This window comes from Carcharodon carcharias, chromosome 13 (genome assembly GCF_017639515.1).
Source record: "Carcharodon carcharias isolate sCarCar2 chromosome 13, sCarCar2.pri, whole genome shotgun sequence".
Classification (NCBI taxonomy): Eukaryota; Metazoa; Chordata; class Chondrichthyes; order Lamniformes; family Lamnidae; genus Carcharodon; species Carcharodon carcharias.
In genome coordinates this window covers 125,347,395-125,364,380 of record NC_054479.1, presented here as the reverse complement: position 1 = coordinate 125,364,380, position 16,986 = coordinate 125,347,395, and the positions used below count along the sequence as shown (strand labels likewise).

Below are 16,986 nucleotides of genomic sequence, written 5' to 3'. Positions count from 1 at the left end.
TGAATTTTTTTTGAAGAAGTAGCAGGAAGACTAGACAAGGGTAATGGAGTAGATGTAATATATTTGGATTTTCACAGGGTAACTAATTGCATAATAGACATATGACTAAGTTCAGAACATGTGGAGTCAGGGGACAAGTAGCAGGATGGATAGCAAGCTGGGTATAAAACACAGAAAAGGGAAGTTGGGATAAAGACTGGCAAAATGTCAGAGTATCTTCCACAGGGACCGATGCTGGGAACCATTGTTCTTCCCAATCGACATTCATGATTTGAACTCGGGAATTGAAAATACTACTTCAAAATTTGCAGATGGTATCAAATTAGGCAGTGTAATTAACATAAAATGAATGTGGCAAAATACAAAAAGACACTGGTAAATTTGAAGAATGGGCAAATGATTTTCAATACAGATAAGTGAGAGGTGATGCATTTTGGTAGGAAGAATAAAGAGGCCACATACTTCTTGGGTAATAAAACTCTAAATGGGATAGAGGAGCAATTAAGGGATCTAGGGATAGACATTCACAATTCGCTAAAAGTAGTGACGGATGCTAACAAGGCCATGAATAAAAACCAAGAATTGGGATTCAATTCTAGAGGGATAGAATTGAAAAGCAGGGAAGTTATGTTAAACTTGCACTGAAGAACACAATTGGAGTATTTTTCTTTCTTCTTTCAAGGGATCTGGGCATCACTGCCAGCATTTGTTGCCTATCCCTAATCGCCCTTGAATGAATTGCTCAGCCATTGCAGAAGGTGGTTAAGAGTCAATCACATTGTTGTGGTTCTAGAGTCACATGTAGGCCTGATCAGATAAGGATGGCAGATTTCCTTCCCTGCAGGACATTAGTGAACCAAATGGTTTTTTGCAACAATCAGTGGTAGTTATCATGGTCACCATCACTGAGACTAGCTTTATGTTCCAGATTTTTTAAAAAAATGGTTAATTGAATTTAAATTCCATCAGCTGCCATTTGAATCCATGTCCTCAGGGCATTAACCTGGGGCTCTGGATTACAAATCCAGCAACATTACTACCACACTACCATCCCCTTGTATACTGTTCTGGTCTCCATGTTATAAAATAGGATATAAAGGCATTGGAAAGTTGCAAAACAGATTCACAAGGCTGATGCTAGAACGGAAAGGAAATACTTTTCAAGAAAGGCTGAACAGCTGGAGCATTATTCTTGAGAAAAGAGAAGGCTGAGCCAAGAAAGACTGAACATATTGGAGCTCTATTCTCTAGAAAAGAGAAAGCTGAGCGGTGATCTGATGGCCTACAATTATTAGAAAGGTTTGATAGGATTGATGTAGAGAAAATGTTGATATAGAAAAATTGTGGGAATGCAAAATTAGAGATCATAAATGTAAGATAATCACTAATAAATCCAGTAAGGTATTCAGGAGAAATTTCTTCACTCAGTGATTAGAACGTGATTCTATTGCCACAAGCACTAGTTGACGCAAATAGCATTGATGCATTTAAGGCAAGCTAGATAAACATGAGGGAGAAAGGAATAGGAGGATGTGTTCACAGAGTTAGATGAAGAGGGCTAAGAGGTGGCTCTTGTGGAGCAGGAATTCTGACATGGCTCAGTTGGATCAAATGGCCTATTTTTGTGTTGTAGACTCAATGCATTTCGATGTAATCTTTTCCAAACAAAAACTATCAATCTCAGTCTTGAGAATTTTAGTTGACTCAGCGTCCAGAGACTTTTGGGGGGAGAGAGTTCCAGATTTCTACGACCCAAGGTGTGAATAATTGCTTCTTGATTTCTCTCCTAAAGGCATAGCTTTGTTTTTAAGTCTGATCTCTCTTGTCCTGGATTTCTCCACCGGGGGTAATGGTTCTTCTCCATCTACCCTAAGGTATCCCATAAGCAATTCAGATTTCAATTAGATGTCAGTCTTTCAACCTTCTAAACTTGAGGGAATACAAGCCAAGTCTACACAACTTGCTTCTTAATTTAATTGTTTAAAAAGAGAAGGAAGACTTGCATTTATATAGTGCCTTTTACCACCTCAGGAGATCCTATGTATTTTACAGCCAATTAAGTATTTTTAAACTGCAGTCACTGTTGTAATATAGGAAACATGGCAATGGATTTGTGCATGACAAGATCCCACAAATGGCAATGTTACAATGAGCAGACAATGTTTTTTTAGCAATGTTGATTGATGTATAAGTACTGGTCAGGACAATGGGGATAGCTCTCCACCCCTTCTTTGAAATAGTGCCATGGGATCTTTTATGACTGCATGAGAAAGCTGAGAGGACCTCAGTTTAACGTATCATCCAAAAATGGCACCTTTGATAACGCAGTACTCCCTTAGTGCTACACTGGTTTTTGTTGTCAGCCAAAAGTTTAGTTGTCAAGCTTTTGGAGTGGAACTCGAACCTACAATTGCTCATACTCTCCAAATCATTCTGGTGAATCTGCATTGGTCCCTCTCAAGAGCCAATATACCATTCCTGGAATTTGGTGGTCAAAACTAAACACAATGCTCCAGATGGAGTTGGACAAAGGCTCTGCACAACAGATGAATCACTTCCTCCCTGAAGATGAATCACTTCTAGCCCCCTTGGTTTTCATAATGCCACTGTCAAACTCTCCCCTCCCCTCCCTTTTGTCATGTGTGTTTGATTGTGTCACAATCTCATGTCTTTCTTTGAAATTATGTTTTCATTTGTGATATAATTGGAGATACATGCACACTTTAGCGTCAATCAAGGTTATGTACTGAAGTCCTGGAGTGGACCTTGAATTCATAACCTTCTAAATCATGTTGAATGCATTATTAACTGAACCAAGTTGACAATATATTGCAGATAATACAGAAGGCAATTCAGACCCGCAAGTTAAATCCACCATTTAATTAGATCATGGCTAAACTGCATCATAACTCCACCTTTCTGCCTTGGTTTGATAACCCTTAATATCCTTAGCCCAACAAAAACCAATCATTCCCGTTTTGACATTTTACATTAATACCCAGTCTCAATGTTTTTTTGGGAGAGGGTGTTCCAGATTTCCAGGACCCTTTGTGTGAAAAAGTGCTCCCTGACATCATCCTCGAATGGCCTAGCCCGAATTTTAAGGTTACGCCTCCCTTGTTCTGGCTTCTTTCACCACAAGGTGGGAAACTAATGCAAGCCTTATTTTCAACATCTGCTTTTCTCTCCTTTTCCGCTGCACTTTGGTATCACAAATCCCATCGCTCAACTATCTGAGGTGGATATTTGTTCATGGGTTGGCAGGCTATTCAACTACAGGGGGAATCACATTGAATCTTTCTTCCACCACCACCACAACAACAACAAAAATAAATGGGTGTCCTCTTCCATTGAGAGCTGGGTTCAGGTATTTCAGGTTACTCAAAACACCGTTGCCCCAGTGGAATGGAAAACAGGGGCGTGCTGTTTGCGGAACAGAGAGTGGGCCAGGGGTTGTCTCTTGACCCGGCTGCTTCCTGCCTATGCGGAACCCTGGAGTGAGGGGTGGGTATTCCAGTCGGAGCGCTTGCTGTGTGAAGCCGAGTTCCGGTGCGGGCTCAATGGCGGCCGCGAGAGCTGGTGAAGACATTTAAAACCAGAGAAAAATTTAATCCCCGATTCTCATCTCAAACACCCGAACGAGCGGAGTTGGGCAACGCCAGGGGAATCGAGCGGCTTCCAGTCCCACCGTCCTGCCCACTCCGTGCCGGAGCTGCCAGGCGCCATGGCCGGGGACAGGCCCTCGCTCACCGTCGTCTACCAGGCCGTCAAGGCGCTTTACCACGACCCGGACCCGGCCGGCAAGGAGCGCGCTTCCGTCTGGCTGGGCGAATTCCAGAGATCGGTAAGGGAAAAGAAGGGCGGCTAATCGAGCCTCAGGCCTCAACCCGGGGCCTGCAGGCCCTTCCCCCCCCCCCCCCTCCCCCCCCCAAGCTGGGAGGAAAAGGCCGAGCCAGAGAGAGCCGGCAGCGGACACCGAGGGAGGAGGAGGAGGAAATTAACAACGCGGAGGGGAAATGGGGACCTGCGAGCTGGGAAAGTCTGTTAAATTCATGACCACTTGATCTGAAATCCTTGACATTAAAGTCGAAACGGGCCCAATAAATCCAAAAGGGAAACTTGTCACCAAGTTAACGTAAGCCGACAGCCTTGTGATTGCGGACCCCGTGAGCTCTACCTTCGCCTCAACAGCTCCATAGTTAATATTTATCTAAACTTGTCACCGAGTGAAATTCAGCTGGGGACCCTTTTCATGATGGAATCAGAGGAGAAGGAAACAAGTTTTTAAAAATAGTAACCACGCTTAATCTACTCCACTTTGACATCAATAATTTTACACCTTTGAGTAAATGTTACATGTAAACTTGTCACGAAGTTAAAATTAAATCGTAAACGTTTTAATAGCGCCAGTGGAGAGAATAGTTAAAACAAACTTCACATTCAGTAGCTTCCACTTAATAATTTTACATTTAATATGTAATTTGAAGGTTTAAGTCAAGCGAAAAGCATCTGCATCGTTCTGATGCAATACTAGAGAAGAGAAAAGCAATTTAAAAATTCGGGGAGTGCCACTTTAATATATGTAATTTCACATTTAATATTTATTTGGAAGATTAAACTGATAAGACGAAAGTAAACCTGGATTGCTCTAATAATTGAGTCAGTGGCAAGGAAAGCAGCTTGAAATCTTCACCAAATTCAGCACTGTACTTTAGTATAACTAATTTCCTACGTGATAATCTTTACTGAAGGGTTGCATTCCCAAAGTCTGCGGCATTTCCAGACTCAAGAAAAATGCTGATTAAAATAACCCCAGTGTCAAATTAGCTCACAATTTTAATAATGTTATTGTTTGTTTCAGTTCTTCAAATAAAATATTGATGACAAGGATAAATAAGTGTGCATCTCTTTAGAAAAATACATAGATTTAGGCTATTGAATTGCAACAATTATTTGGATTATTTCAGATCTGACTGGTGATAGACTCAGAGGCTTGCAATGCCTCCACAGTTTTAGATGTCAGGTCCAAATCTTCTAGGTTTTTTTGGGGATGTGGACATTGCTGACAAGGCCACATTTGTTGTCTTTGAGTATGAAGTGCTGGTGGCCTTGACCTTGAACTGCTGCAACTTTTGTCCCAATGGTGCTATCTCTAGGATGTTCAGGAACTTGACCCAGTGACAATGAAAGGATAGTGATATATATATGTCCAAGTCAAAATTGTCGTTAATGGTTATTCTCCAATTGGATGGATAATGTTTGTGTCGGCTGGAGTGTGTGTTGCCCTGTTTGGCGTTGTGTTACAAATGACAAAAAATGGTGCAATTTTAGTTGTAAATCTTGGATCAGTGTATAGCCCTGTGAACTCTGAGTTAGAAGATCATAGGTTCAGGTTCCACTCCAGAAAGATGAACACACCATTCAGGCCGATACCTCACTGCAGTGCTGAGGCAGGTGTTCACTGTTGGAGGTATGGTATTTCATGTGAGATGTTAAACTGATGCCCATCTGCCCCTCCAAGTGAATGTGAAGGATTCGTTGCATTATTTTGAAGAAGAGCGGATGAGGATGGTGGTGTTCTCGTGATGTCCTGGCCAATAGTTATCTCTCAACCAAATCACTAACGTAGATTACCTGGCCATTATATCGTTGCTGTTTATCGGACCTCTCTGTGCACAAATTGGTTCCTCTGTTTCCCAGAGTTACTCAGTAACTACACTTCAGAGTTGTTTCATTAGCATTGAAACACTTTGAGATGCTCTGATATGAAAAATGCTATCTCTATAAATGTAAGAAAAAAAGCATTTAATTTATTCAAACATAATGTAAGCAGTAAGAACATTTGCTGAAAGGCAAACTTTTTTCTGGTATGTAATAATACAAAGTTACTTAGGCTTAATGTTGAGTTTTGAGAGGCAAAGAAAAGCCTCATTACATTGCAGGGTGTGTAATCTGAGGGCATTCTAGCCACTTCACATTATCACATGCTATGTGATACAATTAAGGGTTTACTTTAACTTGTTTTTTCTTGGATGGGTTTTGAGAGAGAAGCTTTAGTTCATTTCCCCCACCTGTAGCATAGGAATTAATTTTGAGTTTTATAAGGAAGCAACAAAGAATGTTCTCTGCAGCTGAGATGTTTAGGAATTCTGAATGCTAACAACTGCTATGATATTACTAGTTTTCCCACCTCCATTTGCCTGCTAGCAAGATGTGTCCACTGCTATGTTCTAAACAGCTGTTGGAATATCTGTTGGGATCATCTCTTTTTGGTGATGTGTCTTCTCATATGAAGGAAGGTCCTAGGTTTGTGCTGATTTTAGGGAGCGTTGCACATGATCTTGGCCATGGGCCAGGGAGGGAGAAATCAGACAGAGTTCCTGCTCCTGATTATTAGACAATGACCCTTGCTATTAAATCTGATATCCTGGGCAGGCAGTGGTTGCCGGGGGACGGTGGGGGTGATGGTGGAATTGAAAGATCCTGAGCAAGCAGGCAACTGGAGGGACTTTTTTTTTAATCCTTTCACAGAATGTGGTTGTTGCTGCCTAGGCCAGCATTTATTGCCCATCCCTATTTGCCCTTGAGAGGTGGTGGTGAGCTGCCTTCTTGAACCACTGCAGTCCATGTGGTAAAGGTCTGGATTGGGCTCCTGGAAGAATTGAAAGGTCTAGAGTGGGCTCCTAGGGGGAAGGTTGAAGGATCCGTAGTGGGTTCCTGGGAATCTCAGACACTGTAGGGTACAGGATGATTTGCAGAGGAGAGATTTTCTGTGGGATTGAGGTAGCAGACCAGTGATTTGTACTACTGTGCACAAATAAAATAATTTTAAAACATTGCCTTTAAGATATTTGCAACAGTCGCCTGCCTTTAGCCAATGACCTTTGATGTTAAATTTGATATCCTGAGCAGGTAATGGTTAGAGATGGTGGAATTGAAATGTCTTGAGCATTCAGCTGAGGAGATTGAATGTCTGGAATGGGCCCCCCAGGGGGAGGATTGATCCTTGCCATTAATGTCACCTATAATGTGCACACAGCCTTGAATGTTGAGACTTTTCCAGTGACTTGATAAGCTGCTCCCATGTTTGCCGTATGAATTGTTGCAGCTTATCCAGATCTTTGAACATGTAAGAACCAGTATGACCAGCTCTGGCTTGCTGACACTGCTTCTATTGCAATGTGCTCACTACCACTTTACTGAAGTGCAATGGGTGTGTGAGGTGAAGAATGGTGTGAAATGGGTAAGTTGTGTTGTACGGATGGAGAGGGTATGGAGTGTGAGCTGAGGAGGGTATGTTGTATGGAGGGAAAAGGTGTGGCTGTGGAGTGTGAGGTAGGGGAAGGTGTAATGTAAGGAGGGAAATGGTGTGGGTATGGAGTGTGAGGTAAGGGAGGGCGTGTTGTAAGGAGGGAAAAGTGTGGCTATGGAGTGTGAGGTAGGGGAGGGTGTAAAGTTACAGTGTAATGTGACAGAGTTGTTGTAAAGTAAGTTGGAACTCATTCCCTCTGTGCAATGTGAAATTGATTGATCATTGAGGAACACATCTACTAATGTGTCTCTTCCCATATCTATCTTCTGACCAAATGACTTTCTGTCCGCAGCTTTAGCTTTTCACCGTTATATGTGAATGACAGGCAAGATTCCAAAGACTGATGGTGGTGTGGAACAGAAAATGTGCTTTACTGCATGAAGTAAATAAAGCAATGAATCATTTTGTGTAAGAGGGCATTTGATTGAGTAGAATTTTATGGCTTGTCTGAAAATTGAAATTAACTGGAGAACGTGTCAAAATAGACAGCATCGTGTGTTGAATGTTGGTTTCCACAATGTGATTAATTCCATTTTCCCATTCCCTCCCACCTTCATTTTCTGCCTGATCATGTACCCCTATTGAGACAAACTCGTTTCTGGTTATGGGATTTTAAGTTGGTGACAGGATACTGAAGGAAAAAGGCACTTCAATGACTCACGTGGTCTCTATCCCATTTTGCAATGTGATTTTGGGTCATTTGAAGGACTAACAGTTAGGCTCAACTGCATTACTCAATTATCAGTTTAAAAAAAACGGATATGATTTTGACAGTTCAGAAATTTGATATTGCATCCACTTTTGGGGCAAAAATTGCAATCAATTGGGCCAAGCAGTGCTCACCACAAACGCATCACACAAGTTGCTGTGAAAACCCATCAATTGTTGACCCAGAGCACTATGTACTTCTTGCATTGCTGCATGTGGTACAACCATTATGGAAGCAATGGTGACTTGAGGAAAAGCTTTTTGCCGTATCAAGTGGTTAGGATCTGGAATTCACTGTCAGAATGTATGGAGGCGGCAGATTCATTGGTGCTTTCGAAAGAGAGTTGGACCATTGTCTGAAGAGGAAAAATTTGCAAGACCACAGGGAAAAGGTGGGGGAGTGGCACTAGGTGATTGTTCTTGCAGAGAGTTGGCACAGATATGGTGGGCTGAATGGCCTCCTGTGCTGTAACTATTCTATGATACTAAATAAGATCACCCCCTCCACCTGTTGAACTTGTGTGATGCGGTTGTGGTGAGCACTGCTTGGCCCAATTGATTGCAATTTTTGCCCCAAAAGTGGATGCAATGTCAAATTTCTGAACTGTCGAAATCATATTCGTTTTTTTTAAGCTGATAATTGAGTAATGCAGTTGAGCCTAAAAGGAAGTAAGGCTTTTGATATCAGAAATCTTGAAGTATGCTGAGCTAAGTAATTTTCACTAATTTTTCTTCCAGCTTGGTTTTGTCTGTTGTTGCGTTCAACAACTTTTCTGGGAGTCTGTTGTCCTTTGCTGCCAACACAGAGAAGCTCGTAATCCCAACAACACAGTGATATGCTGGGCGAGAGAAAATCATTGTTCTGTGCTGACTCTCTCTAACCAGAACTTGACCTTAAAGCTGAATCCTTAGACTATCCTTGATCAATGTCTCTAACATTCACCCTACAATTGAGTTCTGGTCTATAATTTGTAGGATCACCATCTGCCCCCTTACGATTTTGGGGAGTCCATTTTAAATATTCCAATACATGTGGATACTTCCTGATTCCATTGAGTCTTTAAAGGATATTGACAAGGGGATTTGTAGGCCCCTCATCCAGCTCTACCAGTGCACTTTGATGGAAATTAGAGTTCCAATCCTTACCTGCAGCTTTTTAAACCTTCAGTGTAAAAAGAAAAGTCCCAAGATGCTTTACAGAGAGGCTAGTTAAAAGTAGATAACAATTTCACTGTTTGATTTTAGATATGTCCCTCTCCTGTTCCATCCCTGCACATATCAGGATTTTAAAATATTTGTTCTTGGGACGTGAGTGATATTCACAAAGGGGGAACATTTACTGAGTTACTGTGAGTGCATTAAGAGTCAGCCATATGATATGGGACAAAAATCAAATCAGGTCAGGAAAGCAGATTCCATTCCCTGAAAGTCATTTTCTGTACTGAATTCAGTCTAATAACTGGCCATCTTGGGATTTGGACTCCTGATTGCTTGGCTGTTAGTCCAGCATAGTAATCATTAGGCTACCTGAAACCTGTTTTTCATAACTGTTCTGGTCTCATTAGCCTAGTGCCCTCTTGCGGTGCTACTTCGTGATGTTGATGTTTCACTGTGCTATTTACAAAATTAAGTATGGTATGTGTGTGGCATGGTGTGGACTATTTATGTGTGAGTGCAGCTCCAATATTCCAAATAACCCATTTCAGTCCTGTCTTCTGGGGAGGTGCCATGCAGGGTAAACATCCTCGTATTCGGCCCAAAGAATCCTCGCCTTGGAAGGAATCTCTTCCCACCTTTTCAGTTTCCTACACCAACCGTCCTTCTGCTCTTTGAGACTGTGTCTGGTTGTTTTGCACTCCACTTCTGAATCAGTGACTTTCAGGAGCTTTGTTGAATATATGCCAAAGTTATTCCATGTAGGACCTTCCTTTGGCAGAGAGACTTCTACATTTTTGGTAGCCTGAATTCCCAATGTTGTTGAGTTTACAGTGTTATTTGCATATGTACTTTCACTACAGCACTGTCAGCTCTTGAAAAGGAGTCTCACCATCAGTACTGAAATGAGTTGTTTCTCCTCAACATTTTTTCTTTCTTTCCTTATGTTCGCTATTTTGGAAAAAGTAATGCTGGTGGCTTAGTTGGAAGAATTGGGTGGTGGGAGCTATTGAGTCCAACAGAATGAAGGAGTGGAATTATTCTGCTTACCCCAAATGGCTGCTGATGAACATCTTCACCTCGGTCGCTTTGAGATATTGGGTTTGTTGTCACCTCAGCCAGCATACTGATCTAACTTCAAAACATTTGACTTGGGAACTTCTTTCAGCCAGCACACTGTTACTGACTGCATCATTACTGATAATTATCCAGTTCCTTTGCACTAGCTGAATTCTGTGACCCTTGCTCTGGGTGAAATAGTATTTGGAGTCCGAATGTGGCTACATCCCAAGTTGAGCCAATGCAGCTTCCCTGTGTGGGGAGGGGCTATTGGCTAAAAGAGAGTGAGGAAATCTGAGATAGTATTGGCAGGTATTTGAGGGCTCAAGGGATATGTGCAAGGAGAATGAAGTTATTTCACAGGGCCATAAACCACATCCTGTCTGTACCAATGTTTAGCTTCCTCTTATCCTCAGTTCAGTAGAAATATAGAAGCAGCAGTAGGCCATTTAGCCCATTGAGCCTGTTCTGGCATTGTGAGATTATGGCTGATTGGTGGGCCCCTGGCCAGATCGCTTAATACCTTTGGTTAATAATTTAAAATTTGAAATAGATAGATTAACAATTGACCGAGCATCAGCTGCTGTTTGTGGAAGAGTGTTTCAAACTTCTACCTTTGTGTAGAAGTGTTTCTTAACTTCACTCCTGAAAGGTCTGGCTCTAATTTTTAGGCTGTGTTCCCTCATCCTAGATTCCTAAACCAGCAGAAATAGTTTCTCTCTACTCCATCAGTTCCTCTTAATATCTTGAAAACGGCAATCAAATAACATCTTAATTTTCTAAGTTCCAGGAAATATAACCATGGTCGGTATTATACTAATAGTGTCTGAATAATTCTGTCGAACTGTTTTGTGATGAACAAATTTAATACTAATAAAGAAAGTCATCCATCCCTTTCAAAACCTTGGATGCCCCAGAGGCCTTTACAGCCAGTGAAGTACTTTTTGAATCGTATCACTGTTATAATGTAGAAAACATGGTAGCCAATTTGTGCACAGCAAAGTCCCATAAGCAGTAATGGAATAATGGCTAGATAACCTGTTTTTAGTTATGTTGAGGATTACATATTGAACAAGGCACTGGGGGAACTCCCCTGCTCCTTTTCAAAATGCATCCACCTGAGAATGCATAAAAACAGAAAATGCTGGAAAAACTCAGCAGGTCTGGCAGCATCTGTGGAGAGAGAAACAGAGTTAACATTTCAAGTCTGTATGACTCTTCTTCAGAATCATATGGACTCAAAATGTTAAATCTGTTTCACTCTCCACAGCTGCTGCCAGATCTGCTGAGTTTTTCCAGCATTTTCTTGTTTTTATTTGAGTTCCAGCATCCGCAGTATTTTGCTTTCACCTGAGAAGGCAGATGGGGCCTCAGATTAATGTCTCATTTGCAAGCACCACTCACAGAGCAGCACCCCCTCAATATTGCATTGGAGTATCAGCCTAGATTCTGTGCTCAAGCCCATGGATTTTGAGAAATACTGCTTCACACAGTAGACAGCTCTTGGAAGGAACTGCCAGGTAAGATCATGAAAGCAAAAGCCTGGGATCATTTAAGAAGCAGTTTGACACTCTGATGAGCATGACTAGGTTTTTCTGGATGGATGAGCTATGAACAGAAAGATGCGCTGCCTCATCCTTATTTCGTGAAATATGCTGGCGGCTGGCATGTGAACTGGTCCTCTATAATAATGATTGCCATCCAACGGTGGCTCCTATTACTATGTTTTAAACAATATGCATAACAGGGAAGGTTGATTTTGCACCATTATAGGGCTATATTGGCTTTACTGCAAGCTTTACTATAAGAGTTAATCAAGCCATTTACTTGGGAGTTAGATGTTCAGTCCATTCAGGCTATTGGTATAGGGGAAAGGGGCTGTATGGCAGACTTCTGCTGAAATCTTAATTGTGTATAAAAGAATAGTCCTTTTTATGTCCTGCATGTTTGGCTATTCTCCCAAAGGTTTTACTTTCATGGGCATTGTGTCCATCTGTTCCAAAACTAAAGCCCCATCAATGTCATGTTGTTATCATCCAGCACAATTGTGCTTCAGATAATGCTGACGTACACAGATTTGCCTTTAACTTCTTCCTGTGAAAATAGAGCCGTGCAAAAATAATCCAGTTTATTTTACTGTAAGTATTTGGTACTTTGCAGTTGGGTCAAAATAGAAGTTGTCCAGAAATTTGTTTACACCTTGAATCTCTCCCTCTCTCTTTCTCCCCACCCCACCTTTCTCGCTCCCCACCCCGTCCCTGGCTCTCGCTCCCCACCCTGTCCTGGCTCTGGCTCTCTCCCCCACCTCCCCTCCCCTCCTCCTTCAGATGTATGCTTGGGAGATTGCGGATCAGTTGCTCCAGTTGCAACAAGAGGTGGAGCTCTGCTACTTTGCAGCGCAAACGATGAAGATGAAAATTCAGACGTCATTTAATGAACTTCCACCTGAAACGCATTCGTCTCTACGAGACTCTCTGCTCACCCACATTCAAAACTTGAAGGATGTGTCTCCTGTGATTGTTACACAGGTGAGTTGTTGACTAAGCAGGGGTAGACAAACTCATCTCCCTGACTTCCATGGTACAGGTTACCTTTGTGTAAGTATTAATGGGGGCGATACTAAACTGATCTCTTGACCATGAGATAAAAACTGCTGTTTTGCTTTTCTTCCTCACTTATCAGAAGACCCAGATTGATGCAAGGTGGCACTTCCCTTGTCCACCTCTCCATTGATCCTATGTGAGTATGGGCTCTGTTAATATTTTGTGAATTGTATTGTTCAGCTTAAGGATACTGTGTGCAGATTTGGTCTCCTTGTTTAAGGAAGGATGTAAATGCGTTGGAGGTGGTTCAAAGGAGGTTTACTGGATTGATACCTGGAATGAGCAGGTTGTCTTATGAGGAAGGGTTAGACAGACTGGGCTCGTTTTCACTGGAGTCTAGAAGAGTGAGGGGTGACCTGATTGAAGTATATAAGATCCTGAATGGTCTTGACAGTTGGACGTGGAAAGAATGTTTCCTCTTGTGGGTGAGTCCAGAACTAGAGGGCACTGTTTTAAAATTGTGGGCCCCCTTTTAACACCAAGATGAGGAGAAATTTTTTCTCCCAAGGGTTGTGCGACTTTAGAACTCTGCCTCAGAAGATGGTGGAGGCTGGGTCAAAGAATATTGTTAAGGCAGAGGTAGATGGATTCTTGTTAGGCAAGGGTATCAAATGTTATTGGGGTAGATGGGAATGTGGAATTCGAAACAAATAGATCAGCTATGATCTTATTGAATGGTGCAGCAGGCTCAAGGGGCCAAATGTCCTACTTCTGCTCCAATTTTGTATGATAATCAGGTGGAGCATGTTGAATGATTAGGTACCTTGAGCACATATAAAAAGGAGCTTGTGGCACAATGGTAGCGCATCTGACTCCAGACCAGGTATGTTGTGTGTTCAAGTTATACTCGGCTCAGAGTTTTCACAGCAGCTTTGATATTCAGATTTGGAACATCAAGTAGCTCACTCGGGGAAGGTCTGGGTTCAAGACTGCTCCAGGACTTGGGTGGTATAGGAGTAGCGTTCTTCTGGATTAAATTTTCACACTCTGACTGCCTATGGCCATACTACTCTGAAAACTAAATCTCATCTGATCTCGGAAGCTAAGCAATATTAGGCCTGGTTAGCACCTGGATGGGTGACTGCCTGGGAATACCAGGTGCAGTAGGTTTAGAAGGGGATGGTAGTGTAGTGGTCATGTTACGGTACTAATAATCCAGAGGCCTAGACTGGTGCTGCAGGGACACAAGTTCACATCCCATCACAGCTGCTGGAGAATTTCTAAAAAGGGATTGCTGGGATGTTGGTAGGTAGATGGCAGAGATAAGTAAAATGTTTCAAACATTGACAAAAGAGCTGAACTCCAGAGGTGAGGTGAGAGTGACTGCCCTTGACATCAAGGCAGTGTTTGACTGAGTGTGGCATCAAAGAACCCTAACAAAACTGGAGTCAATGGGAATTGGGGGGAAAATCTCTGCTGGTTGGCGTCATTACCTAGCACAAAGAAAGGTGGTTATGGTTGTTGGAGGTCAGTCATCTCAGTTCCAGGATATCACTGCAGTAGTTCCTCAGGGTAATGTCCTAGGCCCAACCATCTCAGCTGCTTCATCAATGACCTTCCTTCCATCATAAGGTCAGAAGTAGGGATGTTCACTGACGATTGCACAACGTTCAGCACCATTTGTGACTCCTCAGATACTGAAGCAGTCCAAGTCCAAATGCACCAAGACTTGGACAATATCCAGGCTTGGGCTGACAAGTGGCAAGTAACATTCGCACCACACAAGTGTCAGGCAATGACCATCTCCAACAAGAGAGAAGTTAACCATTGCCCCTTGATATTCAATGGCATTATCATTGCTGAATCCCCCACCATCAACATCATGGGGATTACCATTGACCAGAAACTGAACTGGACTAGCCATATAAATACAAGAGCAGCTACAAGAGCAGGTTGGAGGCTAGGAATCCTGTGGCGAGTAACTCCCCTCCTGAATCCCCAAAGCCACCTACAAGGCATAAGTCAGGAGTGAGATGGAATACTGCCCCCTTGCCTGGATGAGTGTAGCCCCAGTAACACTCAAGAAGCTTGACACCATCAGAACAAAACAGCCCACTTGATTGGCACCCCTTCCACAAACATTCACTCCGACTACTGACGCACAGTAATAGCAATGTGTACCATCTACAAGATGCACTGCAGAAACTCACCAAGGCTCCTTAGCACCTTCAAAACCCATGACCACTACCATCTAGAAGGACAAGGGCAGCAGATACATGGGAACACCACCACCTGGAAGTTTCCCTCCAAGCCACCCACCATCCTGATTTGGAAATATATTGCTGCTCCTTCAGTGTTGTTGGGTCAAAATCCTGGAACTCCCTCCCTAACAGCACTGGGTGTACCTACACCATCTGGATTGCAGTAGTTCAAGAAGTCAACTCACCACTGCCTTCTCAAGAGCAATTAGAGATGAGCATGTAGATTGCACCAGACATGTTACAAGAACAGAATGCACAAAAGTCATAGAATAGTATTTTACATTGAGGCAAACGGTTCCATTGTAACTCGAACACAAAAACAAAATCCTGTGAATGCTGGAAATCCATTGTAACTCACCCCAGAATGAATTGTTTCAGTAAGATACCCCGGCCTCTCCCCAGTTCCCTTCAGTGAACACTGACTGTTACGCTGCTAAATTATGCGGAATGCTAAGTTTCAGCAGTAAGGAAATGTTAACTCCGACGAGTAAACAGCAAATCTCTACTATCACACGGAGAAGCCTTTAGACTAATACTGAATTGTCCTCTGAACTTCTCACCACCATCTTGGGCTTGGCCACTCAGCTGAACTTTTGGTAAGACTGGGAATTTGCCATGCGATGAGCTGCAGTCCAGAATCTCTGTCAGGACTGTATCCTGTGAGGGTGCAGATGGTTAAAGCTTTTCCAATCCCTTAGCCTCTCTTCTACACAATTATTGAACTGATGAACTTTTATGCTGGGTTGCAGTTTCTGAAACACAATTTCTTTCTCCCTTCTCCCCAGCTGGCACTGGCGATTGCGGATCTTGCCCTGCAAATGGCCTCGTGGAAAGGATGTGTGCAAATGCTAACTGAAAAGTAGGTGTCTTTAGTTTTGGGGCATGTTAATATAAGAGCAGAGGAGTCGCTTCTCTTCTCAGTACTAGTTAGCCAAAGACGATCACTACCAATTCAAGCCTGTTTCTCACAATTCCTTCCCCCATCCATATATCATTTCACTGTAAAGGTGGTGGGTGTGCAGCAACCTGTTGCTGCAGACTTCCCGTGTTGTTTTTTTCAAGAACTGTATGTACGCCAAGGCCTTCCAACACTGATGCGATCAAAGGCGCTCCTGTATCTTGGTTCTGCAGGATGAGTTTCCTAGTCCAAAGTGACACAATGTGATTTCAGGCTCAGCTAGTCAGTGAAAATGTAGCTATAAAACATGAAGCATTTACTTCTGTCAGAGATCTCCCTGACAAAATTTGCTTTATGCTGATGATGCTGGAGAGATATGCTTTTAAACGGTTATGTTTAGGTCTCGTTTCATATGGGAGAAAAAAATTGAATGTTGGTCAAGTTGTCATATCTCTTTTGGGGGACAAATGCTGTTGTGTTGTTGTCCATACACTTGGGCGACTTGGCTGCTTCTGTCTGTGTTTAATCTCCAATTCACCAATGACCCATCATGCCTTCAATTTCAGGTATAGCAATGACCCCTCATCCCTTTCCTTCCTATTGGAAATCCTGACCGTGCTTCCAGAGGAGGTTCATAGCCGGTCCCTTCGAATTGGAGCCAACCGCCGCACTGAAATAATCGAGGACCTGGCATACTCCTCAAGCACAGTGGTATCACTGCTGGTATGTACATAACGTTAATACCTGGAAGGAAAAGAATGGTCAAAGGGAGTACATTTTACTTTTCTGCAAACCCCCCCCCCCCACACTATAGTGAGGGGAGTGAGTGTTGATGGGGGCCAGGGGTAGGAGGGGTTGAAAAGGCAAATCTGAACCAAACCTTATCCTGTCCTCACCCAACCTCCATGTGTAACTCTAGTTGGAGTAACGGCGTAGAGATTAGTAGAGGGAACCTCGCCCAATTTATTCACCTCCTTTGCCCTGGGCAACGAGGTCAGTTGTATCAACTTAGCTGGCTCTGTGGCTAAGACCAGCTAACTCAAAACCTGG

The 16,986-nt window shown here is 42.7% G+C and overlaps 1 protein-coding gene across 1 annotated transcript in view; it reads left to right on the top strand.

Annotated features, from left to right (window-relative positions):
* Window positions 1-3,276: 3,276 nt before the first annotated feature.
* The window catches only part of tnpo3 (transportin 3), a 61,588-nt gene continuing 47,878 nt past the window's right edge, over window positions 3,277-16,986 (top strand). The window contains exons 1-4 of the mRNA XM_041202987.1: window positions 3,277-3,844; window positions 12,562-12,762; window positions 15,824-15,897; window positions 16,503-16,659. Of these exons, the coding sequence (XP_041058921.1) occupies window positions 3,725-3,844; window positions 12,562-12,762; window positions 15,824-15,897; window positions 16,503-16,659 (552 nt within the window). The 5' untranslated portion in view covers window positions 3,277-3,724. The remainder of the gene's footprint in view (window positions 3,845-12,561; window positions 12,763-15,823; window positions 15,898-16,502; window positions 16,660-16,986) is intronic.